Source organism: Peromyscus leucopus, chromosome 1, assembly GCF_004664715.2.
Source record: "Peromyscus leucopus breed LL Stock chromosome 1, UCI_PerLeu_2.1, whole genome shotgun sequence".
Taxonomy (NCBI): Eukaryota; Metazoa; Chordata; class Mammalia; order Rodentia; family Cricetidae; genus Peromyscus; species Peromyscus leucopus.
This window is the reverse complement of record NC_051063.1, coordinates 156,489,533-156,509,654: the sequence shown is the minus strand read 5'-3', so window position 1 is coordinate 156,509,654 and position 20,122 is coordinate 156,489,533. Positions and strand designations below refer to the sequence as shown.

Here is a 20,122-nt window from a genome sequence, read left to right as displayed (position 1 = left end):
GGGGGCAGGTGGGGGTGGGGGACAACTCTCCCCAGTCCATGCATGGCAACTCTTATGAAGGAGAACATTTAAGTGGAATAGCTTGCTTAGAGTTCAGAGGTTCAGTCCATTATCATCATGGTGGGACATGGCAGCATGCTGGCAGACATGGTGCTGGAGAGGTAGCTGGGCATACTATGCCTTGCTTGCAACAGGAAGTGGTCTGAGACACTGGGTGGTATCTTGAGCATATATGAGACCTCAAAGTCAGCCTCCACAGTGACACACTTCCTCCAGAAAAACCCCACACCTACTCTACAAGGCCACACCTCCTCAGCGCCATTCCCTTTGGGTTTACAGGAGCCAGTTACATTCAAACTACCACAGACACTTAAGGTCCTTCCCATGGTCTAGTCCACACTCTTTGCTACTGAGAATAAACACCACCTCCATTCCCCTTTCCCATGTAAAGATATTCTACACAGCCACAACCTGACACTCTTCTTATTTGCTAGGAAATTAGGAGTTTGAAGATTAACTTTATTTTAGGTTGAAGCACTGATACAGAGACAGATAATGTGTGTTTTTTTTTTAATTTTTCATTTTTAATTCTTAAATCAGTGTGGACAATATCTTGCTGTTTATTGGTACAAAACAGCCCTGTCCTGGGTATACAAGTCTGTAACATCATTCACTACAGTGGATTTACTTCATGAGACAGCATAGTAGAATAGGACTAACTAAGATATATTTTAATAAGAAAATGCTTGAAATAAACAAAATCACAAAGCTGATGAACATTTGACTGTGCGGTCTGCACATCAACATGTGAATGTATGCCAGCTTATACATGTGAATTTCACTAAGTGATCCTAAACATAGCTCCTGTGTGTGTGTGTGTGTGTGTGTGTGTGTGTGTGTGTGTGTGTGTGTGTGTCGGTGTGTGAAAGGTACCTGCTATTCCTAAGGGGCTGCACAGGCAACATCCAAAGCACCCCAGAGGTTGGTTTGGTCAGGGATCAGAGATGAACTTTAAGGCAATCTTGCAAGTGAATGTAAACATCTCTGAAGTGGCCCTTCCAGTTAAGTATTATGGCTGTGAAGACTCTCTGTACTGTATAGTGCTGCTGGACAACTTTAGTAGCACATTATCACATTGTCATCTTGTAAAAAATAGCTATAAAATCCCATTATAAAAGTGTCTGGGGTGCTTTAGCTCATAGACATACAGCAGGCACTTTCTGTTGACCTATCCATACATGCAAAATACAGTCTCCTAGGCATGTTCACCTCCAATGGCTGTAACTAGAACGGAGTTCCTAATACGGTTTGTTCTAAATACTATGTTTACATATTGAGAAATAATGATTTGCTTACAATTTGTCTGATTTTGTTCTGAGTTTAGAATTTTGTTCCCTTAGGCGAAGTTCTACAGATGCATTAAAAATAAATAGTGCTACCTTTTGAGACTTTTCCTGCCTGATGATGTGTGTGGCTCTCAGAGCATGTGAACTACATTGGCTACACTGTAGAATGGACACAGGCCATTGTATGGGTGCCCTTTCAGGGACCAGTTTCATTTAATCTCCTTCTTAGCCTTGTAGCTGGCAGAGACCACCAGGTAGTTATCTGGATTCATGTCCTTCAGGGTTGGGGATTTGCTCTGGACAGGGGATGTTTTGCCGTCCACACGGGAGATCTGCAGCATGCGGCAGGGGTCATGCTTGAGCAGATAGCCTGCGAAGGTCTCCCAGCCTCCTCCCACGCGGACCATCACATGCTTGTTGTGCAGCATCTGGAAGGAGAGACCGGTAAAGTAAGTCAGGTTTTTGAGCGTTCGCACCAGACCTCACAGCAACCCCAGGTCTAGTAAAAGTAGCGTGGCTTGCCTTACTTCCACGACCCTTGTTTATTCATGTTGCGCACAGGGTCTGCTTGGGACAAGGCTTGTTAAAGAAACCTGTGTGCAGATGAATCTTGGAAAAACATCTGGAACCTAACTTTCATGTGTCACAGAGCACCCATGTATATTTCTGACTAGATGTATATGAAAGCTTCTCTGTGATACACAGTGGACCACTACTAACGCCCCTCACTGCCTCCACTCACATCCGTGTTCCGTCCTTCCCACTGGGTCATTCTCCTCTCAACCAGAACCTAAGAGACCAGGGAAGTCTCTGGTAGTGAGTTAACGTTAATAGATGATGTTAACAGCCACACACATTTGCTGCAAAATACAAATGAAAACGTACTCAGAAAAAAATAAGATATGTTCAAGCCATTGAGCCTTCCAAGGAGTGATATATTCATTTTCCATTGACACTAGTCTTCCCAATTACTTCAGAATACACCTATTAAATCAACTAAGCCAAAACAAAAGTAAGTACACACACACACACACACACACACACACACACACACACACACACACACGAAAAAAAACCCTTAAAAATCCCAAACAACAACCACACAATAATAAGCACAGCAGAAACTGACCTCCAGGCCGGGAGCCATGCAGAGCTCCAGCCTCTACCTCTGCAGTGCTACACTCACAGAAAGAAGGTGCCATCACATCTGGGGACATGGTGCTGGGGCCTGAACCCGGGGCATCTTGCACGCTACCCACCTCAACAAACTCAGCTCCATCCCCAGACCCAAGAGAGTTTCTAACTCTGGGAAAAAGTGAAAAGTCCTTTCAGCCCGGAGTACTTGCATCACGCAAACATACTCTGGAGCTTTTATAACAAATCTGCAGAAGCTTGCAAAGTGGAAACATGGAAGATGAGCTACTGAGCATGAGGAACACGGGAAGGGAAAGAAACTGTCCTCTTCTGCGGCCTCTGTAAATGGGGATCTGAGCATAATATTGCTGCCACAGCCCACAGCTGAGAGTTACCAGGAAATACCTTGCAACTTGTCTAGGTTCACTCTTCTGGTGTGGTCGGGGAAGAGTGCCTTCAGCAGAGGAAAGTGTGTTAATGACACCACAATTGAAGCAGTCAGTTAGGTTTTTCCAGGGTCTAAAAGCGTTGTTGATGAATGATTATGAGGATTGGGGTGGGGTCCATATTTTCTCATGTTGAAATCTGACCCTACATTCCTTACTGATCTCCACCTTTGTTTTTTATTGCATTCTGAGGGCAATCTCCTGCTCCTAAGCCATTAAAAAAAAATAGTGAACAGATGCCATCACACATGCCTCTATTTAAACTTGCTTACCACAAAATTATAAAAAGATTTCTCCCTTTTAGAAGCGGCCTATTAAATATTTGTATGGATCTACATCAGAAATTGAGGTACACTTGTCACCACAAGAATTAGGGCATTGTTCACACAGGGGTCAGTAGCTTTCAGCTGCTTTTGTTTTCATTTCTCGGAATTGTGAAATGCTTCTCTTTCGACTTGAAACGGTGTGTGTGTGTGTGTGTGTGTGTGTGTGTGTGTGTGTGTGTGTGTCTTCTGCCACTGACCCTAGCTTTATCACAAGTAACAACAACAAAAGGAATTAATTCACAAGCAAACAGCAGCAGCTCTGGAAGCTTCTTTGTGGAAGTTTCATTAGAGCTCTGAACACACATTTTTACCTAGAACACTTCACACTTCAGAGAATCCTGATTCACACTGAAGCAGGGGGAGGAGGCCTTGAGTGCATTATCTTTTCTCAAGCCTCAGTTTCACCACACCCGGGAGTTAGAGGGTTTCCCCACAACACTATTAGGTTTCTATGACAATCCCCACCATTATATATATATCCCAAAGTCTGTGAGATAAGAGGCTCAGGACTGTCTTACGGGAGGTATTCTTACATTTAGACCTTACCAGAATGTGCTAAGAAGTCTGTGGGCAATCCTGGAGTTTCAGGTATGGGATTAAGATATTAAGGTCACAGTGATGGATAACTGATTACAGATATTTAGATTCCACGCCCCCTTTAAGTATCTGCTCATTTTCAAAAGCGAGTCTTGTGCCACTGCCTCTCCATGAACAAAACCCCTATGTTTCAACCGAAAAGCAAATTAATCTACTATAAGCCCAATTACTCTGAACGTGTTCGTCCTGGGAGCTTCGGCCTAGTCCTTTGATGGATTCGTCACATGACGGCTTTATTGAGAGGTGATCAAATACAGGAGTTGGGCCTTGTAGAAGAGGTGGGCCACTAGGGGCCCCTTCCCTATTTCCTCTCTGCGTTCTGTCCCCCATGAGTCCAGCAGCCATGGCCACACCCCCCGCCCTCCACAGTGCTCTGCCTCGCGGGGGCCAGTTCAACAGACCAAGGACGTGACTGTAACATCTCAGGCTAGAGCAAGCCCTCCTGTGGTGTTTTTCTTTGCTGTGTGCTGGTGTGTCAGAAGGGCAGTTAGCACACAAGTTCCCTCTGTAACACCTGGGCTCTCGGGGTGGGGATCACATTTACACACTCGTACAGACTGCCAATAGCATACTCACATGATGCTTTCTCTCATGGGCTTTACTCACTTTGCTTAAATAATGATGCTGTCGGCAGAATGCCTCCCGTTTCAGAGATGGGAAAGCCAGGCTTTTAGAAAGCAAGCAACCTGTGCAAGGCTATGAAGGAGTGGGCAGCGGCGGCGGGAGCAGAGGGCCCTCTCTTAACCACACTCACTGTTTCTGCAGTCCAGACTGGTTTACATGCCCCCTAGTCACTAGCCACTGAAAGATATTAGCCCATCACAAGCATCGTCGTCGATATCAGAAATAGCAATAAGCCTTTGAGCAGATTAACTGAGCCCCCTTAAAATAATCTATAGGGACACCCAATAGACCAAGTTTAACTTCAGAGAACTGTGTGGCTATGGCTCTAATTATTCTGAAACAAGCGTCTCAAGGTTAGTGACAGGATGAAACACACTCACAGCCAGGTGTGCACATGTCTCTGCCCTTCCAAAGGGCCCAGGCTAGAAACGAGGCTTCTCCCTCTCTGATTACCCAGACTGGAGAGCAGGCAGGCAGGCAGGCAGGCAGGAATCACATTATGTGTAGGTACCAAGAGTTTCAACCAAAAAGGCTCTTCTCTTCTCAGAGACACTCATTAGTGCTTAGAAATAGAAACAAACCAACTCACTTTTCCTTTCAAAGGGAAAGCCTATATTTATGTAGATCATAGATAATGACATGTTTCACTAAGTGACAAAATCAATCACATGAAACATCTAGAGAAGTATCAGGGTTTACTAGTAACACACGTGTGCTTCAAGGTGACCAGGCTGTGTGCAACTGGTCAAGGTGACCGGGCTGTGTGCAACTGGTCAAGGTGACCAGGCTGTGTCACATAACAAACAAAATGGCCTCAGAAAAAAATGAAGAATACCAAGTGGGAAACAGTTTTCAATGAGCAAAATTTAACATTAAAGGCTTCATGCCCATATTTGATACATTCGTTTAGTGATACCTCTGGCAGAGGTCTGCATGAGTGACCATGTCTGTCCCAGCCCCAAATCCCTATGAAATGCTTCTCCTCTTGGGGTCAACTGCCAAATCTGCTTTGCTCCAGCTCTGCTCCTGTCGGCGCCTAGCAACATCACGATCAGCAGTGGTACAGGTCGAGTGCTCAGAGCCGTTCCTCAGGACGCTCCTGTCCTTGCTCTCACTAATGCACACGCTGCCCACACGCTGGCCCAGAGGCACGGGAGTCTTTCCAACAGGAGCATCTCTCCGCTCCACTGCTTCCCTGGAACCTCGGAGAGTGGTTCTGTTCTCCACTGTCTGCTCCGCTGCCCCGGAGGCTGCCGCTCCCCCTCCTGAACGCAGCAGGTGTGCTGCCGGGCAGGGATGGAGTGGCAGCATCGGTCCAGGCAGAGTTAGCCTCTGCAGGGTGGCAGAGCCTTGCAGACCTTTATCAACCTTCTGCCCATCCTGATGCCGCCTTCCTCCCCTTGGCCCGCTGCACCTGGCACGTGGGTCACCTGAGGCGCCAGCTGCCAGTTCTCTCATCCTTCCTCACTGCTTCAGGTCACCACAGCACAGCTGGTGCTGAAACTCCACATTTTCTGTATTAGTCTGAGATATCCAAAACCTCACACACCTTTCTACATACACGCCAAGTTCTCCACACTTTCAAAGAGAAAAAGTCCATTCCTTAGGCCATCCAACAAATCTCATCGAAGGACTCAGTGAAGCCCTTGGGACTCTTCACAGTGTTAGGAACACAGTGCCGATCAAATGCATTTTAAATGCATATTGAGTGAACAATGCTTATCCAGTGAATTAACAAGGTTGGCGTTCAATACTGCTCCATCCCAGGATCACTCTGCCTGTTTGAAATATACCTGGATTAGTCATGGGATGATGGAAAGGGGACGGTGAAAAGATCTGTGTCCTTCTTTTACAAAGTCTGGGCGTGAACAGTAATCCATGTCACCCAACGAAGAAAGCACTTCGTTGAGGGAAAGACAAATCCGGAGTCTGAAAGTGAGACATCGAGGGGCTGAACAGGGAGGAAGGAATGGGATGGACCACTCAAGATGGCTGTGGATGGAAGGAAGAGAAGGCGGAGAGGGTGGGAAGGAAGCATCATGACGGGTGCAGAGAACATGACGTCACTGTGTTTTGGGATGATCCTTCATGAATCCTCCTTACCTCTAACACATTTTTTTTTAAATGACAAACAGTAGCAATAAATTGTTCAACAAAGTTTCCATACACATGCCCTCCATGACGCTTAAGTGGGCAAGTGCCGTTTAGCCTGGCTACCCAGCACCTCTGTGGCTCTCACTGAAAGCCTTTCTCTTCTTAATGGATTCCGATGCTCAATTTCAACACGGTCTGTTAACTGAGCTCCACTGGCATGGGAGGCAGCTAACTGACTGCCTACAGGAGCTGAGTCACCCAATTTAGAATCCAAGATATCATATGCGTCCTAACACCTAGTCAACCCTGTTCACTGTGTGTTTCCACAAGGCATCCTAACATGAACACAAATATTGTTTTTAAAAGGCAGTCATCTGTTCTCCAGAGAAAGATATCACGTTGATTTACAGGACTGCAGACTCTCTCATAGTTTCATATCACTCTGAAATGGCATATGTTCCAATTGGACAACTGGGGATTCAGCTGTCTGCCTCAGTTCCCCGACACATTTAGGGACAAGATGGCAGATGCTCGGCAGATGGCTTGACACCAGGATTTTCAAAATAAGTGATAAGGTTAGAAGTCTGCCAGGTAAACTGAGGCTCCGGTGACAACACGTGGTATTTGACACCCTCCTTGTGAGAGCTGAGGCTTTCATCTTACGTTTTCATAAAACAGCTCATCACAGCCCAGATAAAGAGGCTCCTGAAATCACCTCCATCACCTCCCCAGGGTGCCTTTGACGCACCCCACCCTTTCTGTCAGAAACTTCAGAGAGGTGAGTAACAGGAACATGAGAAGGAGCTATTATATGCTCCCTCTCTACCAGGAGTGCCAACTGTAACCACCAGTAACCGTGACCTTGACAACTGCACGCATTCTCTTGTGCCTCAGTTTTCCTTCTGAGCAAGAGATATTTCCTCCTAGAGTCACTGAGACAGAGATCTTGATGTGTAAACGTGAAGACACCATGCCTGGAACATGGCGGGTACTTAATGACTGCGGGAAGCTGAGTGCTTTGTTCTGGCAACTACAGAATCACACCTTATCAAGATACCGACTTGTTCCATTCCGTTATCACAAGGGCTCCACCTTGGCAGGCTGGTATTACTGCTACCTCTATCTGGAGGGACCTGGAGCCTCAGGCATGACTTAGGACTCACAGCACACTTGGCTTCTGATGACCAGTGGTGTGGCCCAGCCTCTTCTGTAGAATTATACATCGGGGTAATATAGGCCCCCATGCCTTTATTTGAAGGCTGAACTACTGCAGTGTCCCTGACAGTGAGAGCTAGTCCCCCAATAGGAATAGGGCTTGTGTCAGAGATTCTACTGAGGCTTGAAAGGAAATATATCTGGTCTGTTGTTGTTATTATTATTATCTCCTTCTGAGAAGAAATGTAAATTTCTGAGGCTCATTTAGAGACACATGGCTCCAGAAACTTCTTTCTGCCAGCAAGTATGAGACCAGCAGCTCACAGAAGACATAAGTGATTGTTGGGAGAATGTCCCAGGCACAGCGGCTGGAGACTGTGTGGGAGCACTGAGCACCAGCTCCTGTCACTTCCTGCTGCCTCCCTATGTAAGGTGTCCTTCTTCCCAGCTCTGGCCCAGATGCAATTACGAGGGCTTAGCTGCAATCTAATTACAGCTACAGAGAAGACAATGTCATAATACATATTTTATAGGACAGTCAGCATAGTGAAAGCAGAGAGGTGGGAATATCACTGGTGGGAGGGGAAGGGTTGTCTAGAGGAATGGTTTGTAGCCAGTTTATTCCAGAGTAGACAGGAATTCAACTGCTGCAAAGATAAAAGTCTATTCAAGGACTGGAGCCAGGCTCCAGCAGCAACATACACAGACACACACACACACACACACACACACACACACACACACACACACCCCAAAACAAAATATTCCCTGGATAACACCAGATTTTGCTGATACAACCCCAATTCCATAATGTCTTCTAAACCCAGCGTGAGCCAGGGAAGAGCCAAAATTCAGTGCTGGGCAACGTTGCTGCTCAAGAATGGTGTACAGTTGGCACCTGCTGGTTCTCGAATGGGAACAGCAGAGTCTGTAACACAGATACTCTGAAAACACGATGGACTTGTCAGTGGTTTCAGTTACTAAAATGGAAAACTGAGTATTTCTAAAAGCATCTAATTCTTTGCTTTGACAAAATGTTTGAAAGTGTCCCTTCCTTCAATGACCCATCCAAAAGAAAGGCAAAGAATAAAATGCTATAAAACCACAAGGAGAGAGGGTGAGGGAGAGGTAGAGGGAGAGGTAGAGGGTGAGGGAGAGGGAGAGGGAGAGGGTGAGGGAGAGGGAGAGACAGACTTTGGGATGATAAAATTTCAAATTAGAAAATGGACACATTTTCAGAACACAGAAGCCAGAGGTAAAGCTACAGATGTGGGCAGTGGTAGGGTGCTTGCTCAGTGTGCACAGGCCCTGGAGTCCACCCTCAGAACTGCATAAAGAGTTTAACTTAAAGAGGATGAGACAGGTGGTGCTACAAGCCCACAGAGGAGACTTTCCAAAAGAAGCTAGACAAATATTCCTGGAACTACTTAGGTTTTAGAATGGCCTGCTACGTCCATCAGATGAGGACGGAAGAGTGGCTGAAAAGATAATGGCCTGGCACTCTGTGTAAGGGCTGTTTGTTCCCACAGACTGAATGTGCTCTGCCAAGCAGGAAAGAGAAGGGCGACATCTGCAGAAATGGAACCAGAGTTACTCCAACTTGAGATTGGGTGAGTGGGGGAAGGCAGGACACAGGATGGAAGATGGCCTGGGGATCCAGAGAGCAAATACAGTCAGATGCTCACTGCCAACCCAGACAGTGATGATGTGGGTCTTCACTGCTTAGGACGTGAGGAAGTTTTTCACATTGCGGGTTGGAGGGAAGACTCCAGCTCCACGGCTGTGCTCGCCTCGGGCCAAGTTTTCCTACCTTCCCTCAGCTACCACAGTCACCCCCTTCTTCCTGAGTATATTCTCAGCTTGGCAGTGACAGTTAGGATGCAACTTCTCCTGAAATCACCATGAACTACTGACGCTGCTGGACCCCTCCTTAACACACTTGAGTTTGGGATCATGGAGCAATCTGACCACCTAACCACAAATTTATTTATTAACAGGTCAGTTGGAATTTGTGGTTACAAAATCCTTTCTGATACTGCTTATTTTAAGATTATTTTTAATATTCTTATCATTTGAATTTTCCCATCAGCACAGAGACCATCTCAGCACCCTTGGATAAGTCCTTGGCATGGCTGATCCAGTGCTTTACCCTCCCATTTTCTGGAAGATGCATCTTACATTATACCTCCAGGGCCTCTCTTCCACCAACCTTCATTCCAAGACCAGGATTCCTATTTCTCCCTACTGTATCACCATGTTTTCTTTAACCCGATTAGGTACCAAACACGCTTTCTCAGGGTCAAAGTTTTCTTTTCTGTTTACCTCCATCTCTAAATCATTTTCAGCCTAGAATATTTTTTGGCAAATTCTTCCAAAGTCTTAATGACTAGATAGTCCATGAGATTAGAAGAAATTTATAAACCATTCTCATTAAGCAATGAATAGGTAAACAATTCCTTCATATATATGGTCTTTCAAAAGTACTTTTATTTTTTATATTTTTCTAACCAGCTGGAAAGCCTATGAGCCATAACCATGGCCAGAAGAGCAAGATATGCCCAAGGATGGCATTCATTTCTTAGGGGCAACCAGCAGCTGTCTAATTGGATGTAAGGCCCACTCGATAGGAGGGAAACCATGCCTGGCACCGTAAGCTTGGCCAACTACCTGTGGCTGGTGAGAAGAACCTACTCTTGCCATTCTGCCACCTTCCTAAACTAGTATAGTTCCCAACTGCATTCTAAATACTTGTCCTTATACCCAGAGAGAAGTGTGTCTCTCACACCTCCTCAAAGAAACTTCTTTTTGCAGCAGGTGGAGACCATCACAGAAATCCACAACTTGGCAACTGGTCAAATGCCTAAAATGATTGACCACAGGGTGTCCAACCCTAGATGACAGATGCATAACAAAAATCCTTTATTTTCATCTTCTACACAGTCCGAATCATTGTCTCCTCTACAGAGTTTTATTGGCTCTGAATCAAAAGTCTATTGAATAGTCTTATCTCACCATTCATTCTCCAGAGGAGTAGGTAGAGATTGGAGGCCTCTCCACATTGTTCGGTCTTCTTGCATCTGAAGTATAGAGAACTGAGAATTCATCCCCGTCTGCTCTCACAAGGCTGGTCACATGTTAGCGTATAAATGAGACTTCTGTTCCACATGGTCTCTCAGTCTCCCACAGGGAGAAAGGCACAGTCCTGTTTATAATGCTGCATATAACTCGGGCCCTTAGGAGGGAATGCCCAGAAACCCAGTGCTCACTTTTCACACACAGGCTCTCGGAACTGGCACCCTGACATTTTTGCTCTTGAATTTATCTTCACCTTTAGAAGTTCTAGTCAATATTGTTATTTAGAAGTGTGCACTTTCCGCTAGGTCTTCTATTTTGTAAGTCCACAATTTTTCATTTCTGTATTCCCTGTCTACACTTTTGCCCATAAACTTCTTAAGTCTTTCACACGGGCAATGTAGTCATGTAACACACGTGTGCCCTTACAGAAATGCTCCACATACATTCAAATTCTCTACAGTAAACATGTACATATATGCAGACAAGACACCCACATACACACAATAATAAAAAATTAAATGTCCATCTTATAACTCTTTAAAAATATTTCTTTTCATATTTAATCATGTGCATATATGAATGTGTTAGTGTGTGCATGAATATCTGAGTACAGACACCCTCAGATGCCAGAGAAAGGGTGTTAGATCCCTTGCAATTAGAGTTAGAAGCAATTGTTATCTGCCAGAGGGTGGTGCTGGGACCCAAACTTGGGTCTTCTGCAGAAGCAGCACTAGCTTTCAACAGCACAGCCCTCTTTCCAGCCCCCATGTTACAAATCTTAAGGCATGGTTTCCTCATCCACTTCCTTTTTCTCCCCAACAACCTACTCCATACAACAAAAAGTACGTTCCTGTTTGCAAAAACTCAGGAACTAGTCAGTGAGAAGTGCCCTGCAGGACTCTGTCTTCTTCAGTGAGTGCATGAGCTTTCCGGTGTCCTGTTCACTGTAATAATGATCAGGGGGAACACTCATGTCTCCACGTGACTGAGCATGTTAGCCATTAAGCTTTCCTTCCCATTCAGCTGGCCTCAGCAATGTGTCTGTTCGCTTAACAGCCTCTTACAGAGACTCATCCTGGCTTGCTAACAGAACTCTCCCATCGTTACTGCAGGAAACCACACCCCTGTCTGTAGCAGAAGCCTTGGGTGAAGACAGCATTGGGACCAATTCACTTGGATACGTTCTCCTATTATCTCTTTACATTTATTATTTTTAATTATGTACCTGTGTACGGGTACATGCATATGAACACAGGTGCCTGCAGAGGCCAAATTAATTCACCTGACTCCTGGAGCTGGAGTGGCAGGCGGTTGTGAGCCACCCAGCATGGGTGCTGGGAACTGAGCCCAGACCCTCTGCAAGAGCAGTAAATGCTCTTAGCCACTGAGCCATCTCTCCGGCCTCCCTCTTATTGTCTCAGATGCATTCTTCTCTTTAATTTAGTGTCTTTAAGTTTATTTATATAACTTTGAGTCATGATGTCTTAGTATTTAGCCGGCTCATACAACAAAATTAAAGCAAATGTTTTATAATTATGTTAAAGTCACTTTAATAATTTCCATACCTAAGATCCCCTCCTTTCTTCTTTTGGGCATGCTACTATTAATAGAAATTTCTTTAATGGGCATGACTGTTGCATCCTTGGGCCACTGGTTCTTTTACGATTAACATCATAGCTGTTGGTCCACAAGACCTCAGCCATGAGATCTGGTGGCTGAGATGCACCTTCAATGGACACCCATAGGAAGCGCCTTCATCCTGTGACACTAGCAGCTACCACGCTTCTTCACTTTTCTGGTGTCAATGCAGAGGATGCTTCCTTTCTCCACCTCTCCCCCCTCACACAGTTCCACAGAAATCCCCACTGTGGCCGGGCGGCGTTGTCACACGCCTTTAATCCCAGCACTCGGGAGGTAGATGCAGGCAGCCTCTGAGTTCTAGGCCAGCCTGGTCTACAGAGCAAGTTCCAGGATGGGCTCCAAAGCTACACAGAGAAACCCTATATAGAAGAAAAACAAACAAGCAAACTAACTAACTAACTAACTAACTAACTAACTAACAAAAAACCCACGGTGTAGTCTCTCAGTGTCTTCTTCATCTATTCATTCTCAAAGGTCAACCTCACCACCCTTTCTTCCACATCTCTCCCATGCCCCACGAGGCCTTTGGAAAGGAGGTTAATTTTAACTGATCCACCTCTTGTCCCTTTTCATCTGGAATCTATCTGATCTCTGGCAGTTGTTATTTCTGCCTGAGTTTCTTCAGCATTATAGTTTTGTTATTACCTCTGCTCCGGATGCTATTTTTATTTCCCTTCTGAAGTCCATTTGTATAGCTGTTTTATTTCCAATTTCCTTTGATACTATACAGCAAAAGTAGGTCTCTCTGTATGGACCATATTTTAAATTTCTTTTTATTATAACATAATTTTAGCCATCTCCTGCATACATGTGCCAGGCTTGCTCCGATAAACCTTTGCACAGGAGGGCACTGGGAACATATTCAGATTAGTCTGTGAGGGTGAAAGGTCTTGTGTGTAGAAGCTCCCTAAAGGAAGGCAGATCAGTTGAAAAGGGGACACCAAGGATCCAACCTGAGCTATGACAGCAGGAACGTAGAAACCTGTGGCGGAGGACTGAAGTCCACAGGGCTTGATAACAGCCCAGCCTGAGGTGCTTCTTGACTTCTCTGTCTTCTTCCCAACCTGTGCAAGAGCCTTGTTCAGGTACATAAGTTGAGACATTCCACAAAATCCCTTCATTCTTTACTCAGACTCCTAATTATGCATCTCCAAGAACAAACTTCCAAATCCTAGGATTCCATAAACCAGAAGTGGGTGCTGGTGGTATTTCAAGGTCGGGATTTGTAGCCAAATGCTTCTAATTTTAAGTTGTCCCTGTGACAGCCCACAAGGGTCAGTGAGTGGATAGGTGGCTTACGCAGTTCCTGGGAGGGGACGGCACAGCAGGAAGCCCTCTGAGGGCCATTCCTATCTTCCAACCCAAGCCTCAGCTATTTCCTCCTCCTCCTCCTCCTCCTCCTCTGCTGTACTGTGAGGTAGAACTGCCCTTCCCTGGAAAACCTTCCACCACTGTCTCTACTTTAGGAAAGCATCTCATCACGACTTCTCACTTTCTTCCCTCCGTGTGACAGTCTAACGCAGCATCAGACAAACGACATGATTCCCTGGTCACTGTCATTCCCCCCTGAAGAGAATATAATACTTCCAAGGACATAGAGAATGATTTGAAACCTATTTATGCTGTATTTATTTATTTTCCTCGTATCTCCTAAAGGAAAGTGGAGACCACAAAAGAAGTACTTATTAGTACAAGACCACATATGTCTACCTATCTAATGCCCAACGTTAGGTGTCTCACTCTTTATTCACTCTTCAAACAGTATTTACTAAGCAACTGTTGCCTAACAAATAGTGTGTTAACTCCTGGGCCTATCACAGAGAAGACAGTGACTCCATCCTCATCTTTATTGATTCTAACAGTCCATTATGTAAACAGACCTCAGCAAGTGGACACATGAGTAAGACCATGGGTGGCAAGTCCAGGAGCCGAGAGATGGAGACTCATTTTGAGTCTTTGAAATGCATTTTAGGGTCACAGACTCACACCTGATCTTAACATCCTCTCCTTTGGTTTCCATTCTAAAGGAGGGGAAGTGAAAGACTCAGCTTCTCAGGTTTCTTCGCAGCTGGGTAACCATGTGGCACTCCTCACCCACAAGCCATATGGAGATGGCTAGAAGGAAGTCCTGGCCATCTCTACTCCTTTTTTCCATTCTGAAACTCAGATGTGGTGACTCCAGCTCCAGCTTGCAGCAGCCTTCATAATATGTGAAGCTAATATTATACTAAGAATATGAAAAATAATATACTAGGAATATGAAGAAGCTAACATTATACTAAGGACAGCAGAACAGAACGCAGATAGGTCCTTTGTCTCTAATAGGTCACTATATCAAGGAACCATGGTAGCCACAACTGATCTCTGGACATTACAGTGTTATGACATTTAACTCACAGCAAAAAAAAAAAAATTCTGTTTCATGCAATTACATGAAGTGTGTCCAATGGAAACTAAAAACTGCAGTGACCACCAAGCAGCCTGTGCAAGAGGAATCTTTTTCTAGCAAGCTTTGTGTGTGTGTGTGTGTGTGTGTATGTGTGTGTGTGTGTGTGTGTGTGTGTGTGTGTGTGTGTGTGTGACAACCAGGCAGTGGGAAGTGATCACAGGCATGTGACTGGAATATAACTCTAACATGATGTGTTAGGTTCCCTGATGACGGCACAGCAGTGTGCATGGTGATGATGGCTAAGAAAATGAAAGAGACCTTGTCATCAAAGGCGCCCAGAGACTGGGTGGAACCCTGCAGACCTAAACTCATCACCTGCTATCATTTGATTCCAACTCCACCACATACATGAATCCTTGAATAATTGAGTAGACTGATGGAATTTTCTAGCAAGTCACTGGATCATACAAGATGTGTCCCCAGTTACTACAAACCTTAAACTAATTGAAATATAGAATTACTCTTCATATATACTTATCACAGAGAGATTTTCTATTCTAGTTCTCAGCCAAGGGGGGCAGTTAGAAATCAATCAATTAATCTCTCTCTGTCTTTCTCTCTCTCTTTCCCTGCCCCTCTCTCTCTTACAGCCCAGAGTGTCCTCAAATTTGCTATGTAGTCAAAGAAAACTTCAACTCCTGATCCTCCTGCCTCTATCCCAATCTCTGTGGTTATAGCTGTGCACCACCATGCCCAGTTTCTACAGTGTTAGGGATGAAACCAGGGCTTGATGAGTGCTGAACAAACACTCCAACAATGAGCTATAGCCCCAGCCTGGCATGTAGCGATGTCTGCAAACGTTTGACTCTCCCAGTGGGGAGGGGCAAGATATGTACTTGTCCAACAGGAACCATCTGTACGTCAATAGAGATTCAACTCCCAGTTTGGCAGCAAATGAGTGAGTGCTTCATATGGAGGATTCCACTTGTGTGGAAACTTTTCCTGAAAAGCACGCACAATCTACACCTTAATCTTCCCAACCTCAACCATCATTTTGTTTCTCATGCTTCCTCATTTCTCTTTGAGGGTCACTCATACTCTTTGAGATAATTATCATGCAATACTCAAAAAATAACATTTCAACAAGATGGAAACAGAAAAGATGTAATGGCACAATCCTTTCTGAGGTAGAGCAGGCGGGCCTTGTTGGAAGGAGGCCTTCTTTCTAGCTGTAAGGAGATGCGTGCTGTTTCACCTGAGAGACACTTGGACTCCTTACAGAATGAGTCTCATAACCTGCAAGAAGCCAATAAATCCCCTGATTGAACCAGCTGCAGATTCATTGTTGCATATTCTAAAAGGAAAAGCGAGTCAATACACTCTCACAGACACATCCACCAAAGTAATGGCTGCTTCAAAAAAAAAAAAAAAAAAAAAGCAAGGAAAGTCCTGGTGTAGTGAGGATTCAGAGAAACAGGCCTAGTGTGATGAGTATGTATCTAATAACTGGCTTTCTGGCTTTGGTTTTGCTGGGTTGTGTGGTGTTTTGTGGTTTGCATCTACAGTAAAATCCAGGGCCTCACATCTGCTAGGTGAGAGCTCTACCAATGAGCCACATCCCCAGACCTAATAAGAGACACTTTGCATTTTAGAAGTAAGGGGAGGGGGTGGCCCTGCTGAGGCTGAAGGGGGAGGGGGAAGGTTGATTATGATCAAAATGCATTGTACTCATGTAGGAGATTCTCAATGATGAAATTAAATTAAAGGAAGGAAGGAGAGGAAAGGAGGGGAGGAGAGGGGAGGGAAGGGAAGGGAAGGGAAGAGGAGGGGGAGGGAGGAAAGAGGAAGGGAGGGAGACAAACAGGTACCCATAAGCTTTCTAAGAGTGGTCACAGCAGAACTGTAGTTACTGAGTCTAAGCAGTAGGGGGCAGCAACACATAAGTATGCGGGTTTGTCCATGCGCAAAGAAAAAGAATTAGTGCTGCTTTGTTGAGATTCTGTCTACTCAAAAGAAGTCAACAGCCATCCCTCAACGCCTCTTACCAGTGCATCACTTGTTTGTTTTTACTGAGCTCAAACGCTTAAGCTATTATGCTTTCAGAGTGAATCTAGTTTTCACTCCTGAATATTTCTTTGTGTGAAAGCAAATGTATGTATCTATAAATAAATACAAAATATGTAGTTTAACGATATATGTGCACATGTATGTAAACTGTACACATAACACATAATTAACTCTATGATTACAGCGAATGCAGTACCGTAACTGCAGTATGGGTTGCTTAGTACGGAGTACTTTATCCCACCCGACACTTTGGTCAACATCAAGGGAAGGTGCTCACTGTTTCATTTGTGGTTTAGTAGCTAAGGGTCAGAGTTATGGTGCAACTTGATCAAGCTCACATTAACTACAGCACTGGAATTCATGGCTACAGTTCAATGTTCCGTCCGAGTAGCTGGGGATGTGGCTCAGTCCCACAGAACTATCCATCATGCATGAAGGCCTGGGGTCCATTCTCAGCCCTAAGAGGCACAGTGTCTTAGACATATCTTTACATGTGAGTTATTAATGCTAACTTTACCTATATTACTCTTACCAAATGCCAACCCTTCTGCATACCAGACAGGTGATTACTTCTTGCATCATGAGTAAGTGGTGTCTGTCTGCGAATCAGCAGACAAGGGCTTGGGTAACTTATGAAGTGACGGGACACAGGACTAATCTGATTGCTTAATCCTGAAAACCCACTTCAAGGAACTCTTAGACTATCCATAGGTGTTTCTAAGGCTCGTGCTTAAAAATAACCTTTATAGTGTTAACTTGAAGTTCCTTTGTGTAATTTTTAACTCAACCAGTAGGATGCAGATGTGCTTTCAGAAACTCAAATCAGCAAGCATGGTGATTGCTGGAATGGGACTAAGAGGAAATGATGGGTGTTTTAAACTGCTGGGGTAGAGCTCTCACCAGCAGGATCTATCTTTGGGAAGACAAGACTGTAAGTTTCTGGGGTTGTGGTTTGGCCTGCTTTAATTTTAACTAAATCTCTCCATGGAAAACTAACTCCCGAAAGTCTCAGGGAAGTCTGACTTGTATGACTGTAATCCTCTCTGTTAAGACTCAATTAAGGTCAGCACACACAACATTCTCTGTATTACCATAAAAATCAGTTCCCATTGTATGATATCTCCCCCATAACAGTAAATCAACCCTTCACAAGTTCTTGGCTGGTCACCTTCCTACAGACTCTTATTCCCCGAAGAGGGGAACTGGAAGGCTTTCTGAACACCCGTCAGGTGGAAGATGGCCCTTTGTCCAGTACTTTAGGTAGCAGAAATCTGAGCCAAACACCCAAGCTCTGCAAAAGCAATCACAAAGCCAGGGTGGAGGCCTCTGTAGCAAAGAACCTTGTAACTCATACAATCTGCCAAGGCATAGGTGTGGAGGTGCCTAGGCATTCCTGACCCCCAACATACCAACAAAGTCCTAAAATCAACAAGTCCATTGCTATATGCTGGCCTAGCTCATTCCTGAAGATTATACATCTGTGGTTCAGTGCCCTCTGGCACTCCCTCTTTATCTCTGCTCCAGTCGAGTAAGATGTATCAGGAGAGAGGAAAAGCATTTGCCAATGGGGTCATGCGTCAGAGTGAGTCAGAGAACAGACTCCCTCATCCAGGATGAGGAAAATGAGGGGGTGGCAGAACACCACAGGCCGTGTGCACTTGACCTTCATTTCCTATGCAGACTAGAGATGCACTTTGTGAGCTGAGTGGAGGTTTTTGTTGGTTTTGTTTTTCTGATTGATTTTCTTCTCCCTTGGCGTTGATGTAATCACCAACACAGGCTGTACTTGGATGAGAAAGCACCCCCAGCTCACATCAGACAAGGCATTTTTGGTGTTCATTCAATGGAGATATAGCATTTAGAGCAGTGGTTCTCAACCTTCTTAATGCTGCAACCCTTTAATACAGTCAGTTCCTCCTGGTGTGGTGACCCTCAACCATAAGATTATTTTCATTGCTACCTCATAACTGTAATTTTGCTACTGTTATGAATTGTAATGTAAATTGTTGATAAGCAGGTGGTCTTAGGTGACCCCTGTGAAAGGGTCATTTATTTGATCCACCCCAAAGGGATCACAACCCAAAGGCTGAGAACCACTGGTTTAGAGTATGATAGAGCTCTTCTATTCTTACTTTCCTGTTTTCCTCTCTCCATGAGGGTGTTCTCACAGTGTGACACGGAATTTGTTATATCAGGCTTACAGCAACCTCTTAGTCACCCTAGAAGATAGAGTAGTCAGCAAATAAGTCTAAACTATGACCCCAGTCCTAGCAGTCAGAGGCAACAGCGAGTTTAGGAAGTCAGGTGAAATGGTTAAAGGTCTTAAACGGGAGTAGAAGGCAGAAGACACCCGGAAGTTCTAAACAACTTGAGAACATTTTAGATGGAATGTTACTCCGAGATTAGGACTGAAGAAATGCTCCAGAAAATGAGCATACACAGTTGGGGCTACTAGCATGTGAGAAACTTAGCAAGCTTTGACTGTGAAGAAGGACCAAATGAATCTAAAGTTTAGATGATGCAGCATGAGCAATTTCTATGACATGCTTGGCTCTTTATGCCAAATAATCTGAAAGAATGCTATTTTGTATCTATTCTATAAATAAGAAAATTTAGGTTACAGAAGATCAGTAGTCTGCCACACACCACTGTGTATGGCTGAGCTGAAGAGATTGAACATCAAAAATGTAAACTCTCCGAGTGTGAAAGTACCTTAGATACCTTCAATTCAATACCAACCCCTTGAAGTTGACTGTAACTGTATATATAAGGTTGAATGTAACCTTACAGGATAATATTCCCAAGTTGGCTTTTTAATAGAGACTGTAAACCCAGACCAGCTGGGTCTTAACTTTATTGAGCATTAACAGTGGTTATCGATTGATTAGGAACTAAAGGATCCTTCTACTTTTTCAACATGGAGGTTTGAAGAAATTAAAAAGATAGTGATGATGGTGATGGCAATTATTATGATGGGGATGGTGATAATGAACATGAAGACAGTGATGGTGATGATGATGATGAGGGTAATAGAAGTTATGGTGGTGATAGTGATGGTGAAGGTGATAATGATGGTGATAATTATGAAGGGATGATGATGGTGATGATGATGGCTACAATGGCGATGGTGATGATGATGCTCACTGTCCTTTATAAGAGTCTCCTGAGTAAAGTTACAGCCTAGCATCTCCTCTGATTTTCACAACAATATGTCCTAGATATCATGAA

General features: G+C 44.5%; 1 protein-coding gene across 3 annotated transcripts in view; it reads right to left on the bottom strand.

Annotated features, from left to right (window-relative positions):
- Nucleotides 1–498: 498 nt before the first annotated feature.
- Nucleotides 499–20,122, bottom strand: part of Gas2 (growth arrest specific 2) — a 118,556-nt gene continuing 98,932 nt past the window's right edge. For all 3 annotated transcript variants that reach the window (XM_037199216.1, XM_037199219.1, XM_028880177.2), the window contains exon 8: nucleotides 499–1,774. In XM_037199216.1, coding sequence (XP_037055111.1) covers nucleotides 1,556–1,774 — 219 coding nt within the window. In that variant the 3' untranslated portion in view covers nucleotides 499–1,555. The remainder of the gene's footprint in view (nucleotides 1,775–20,122) is intronic.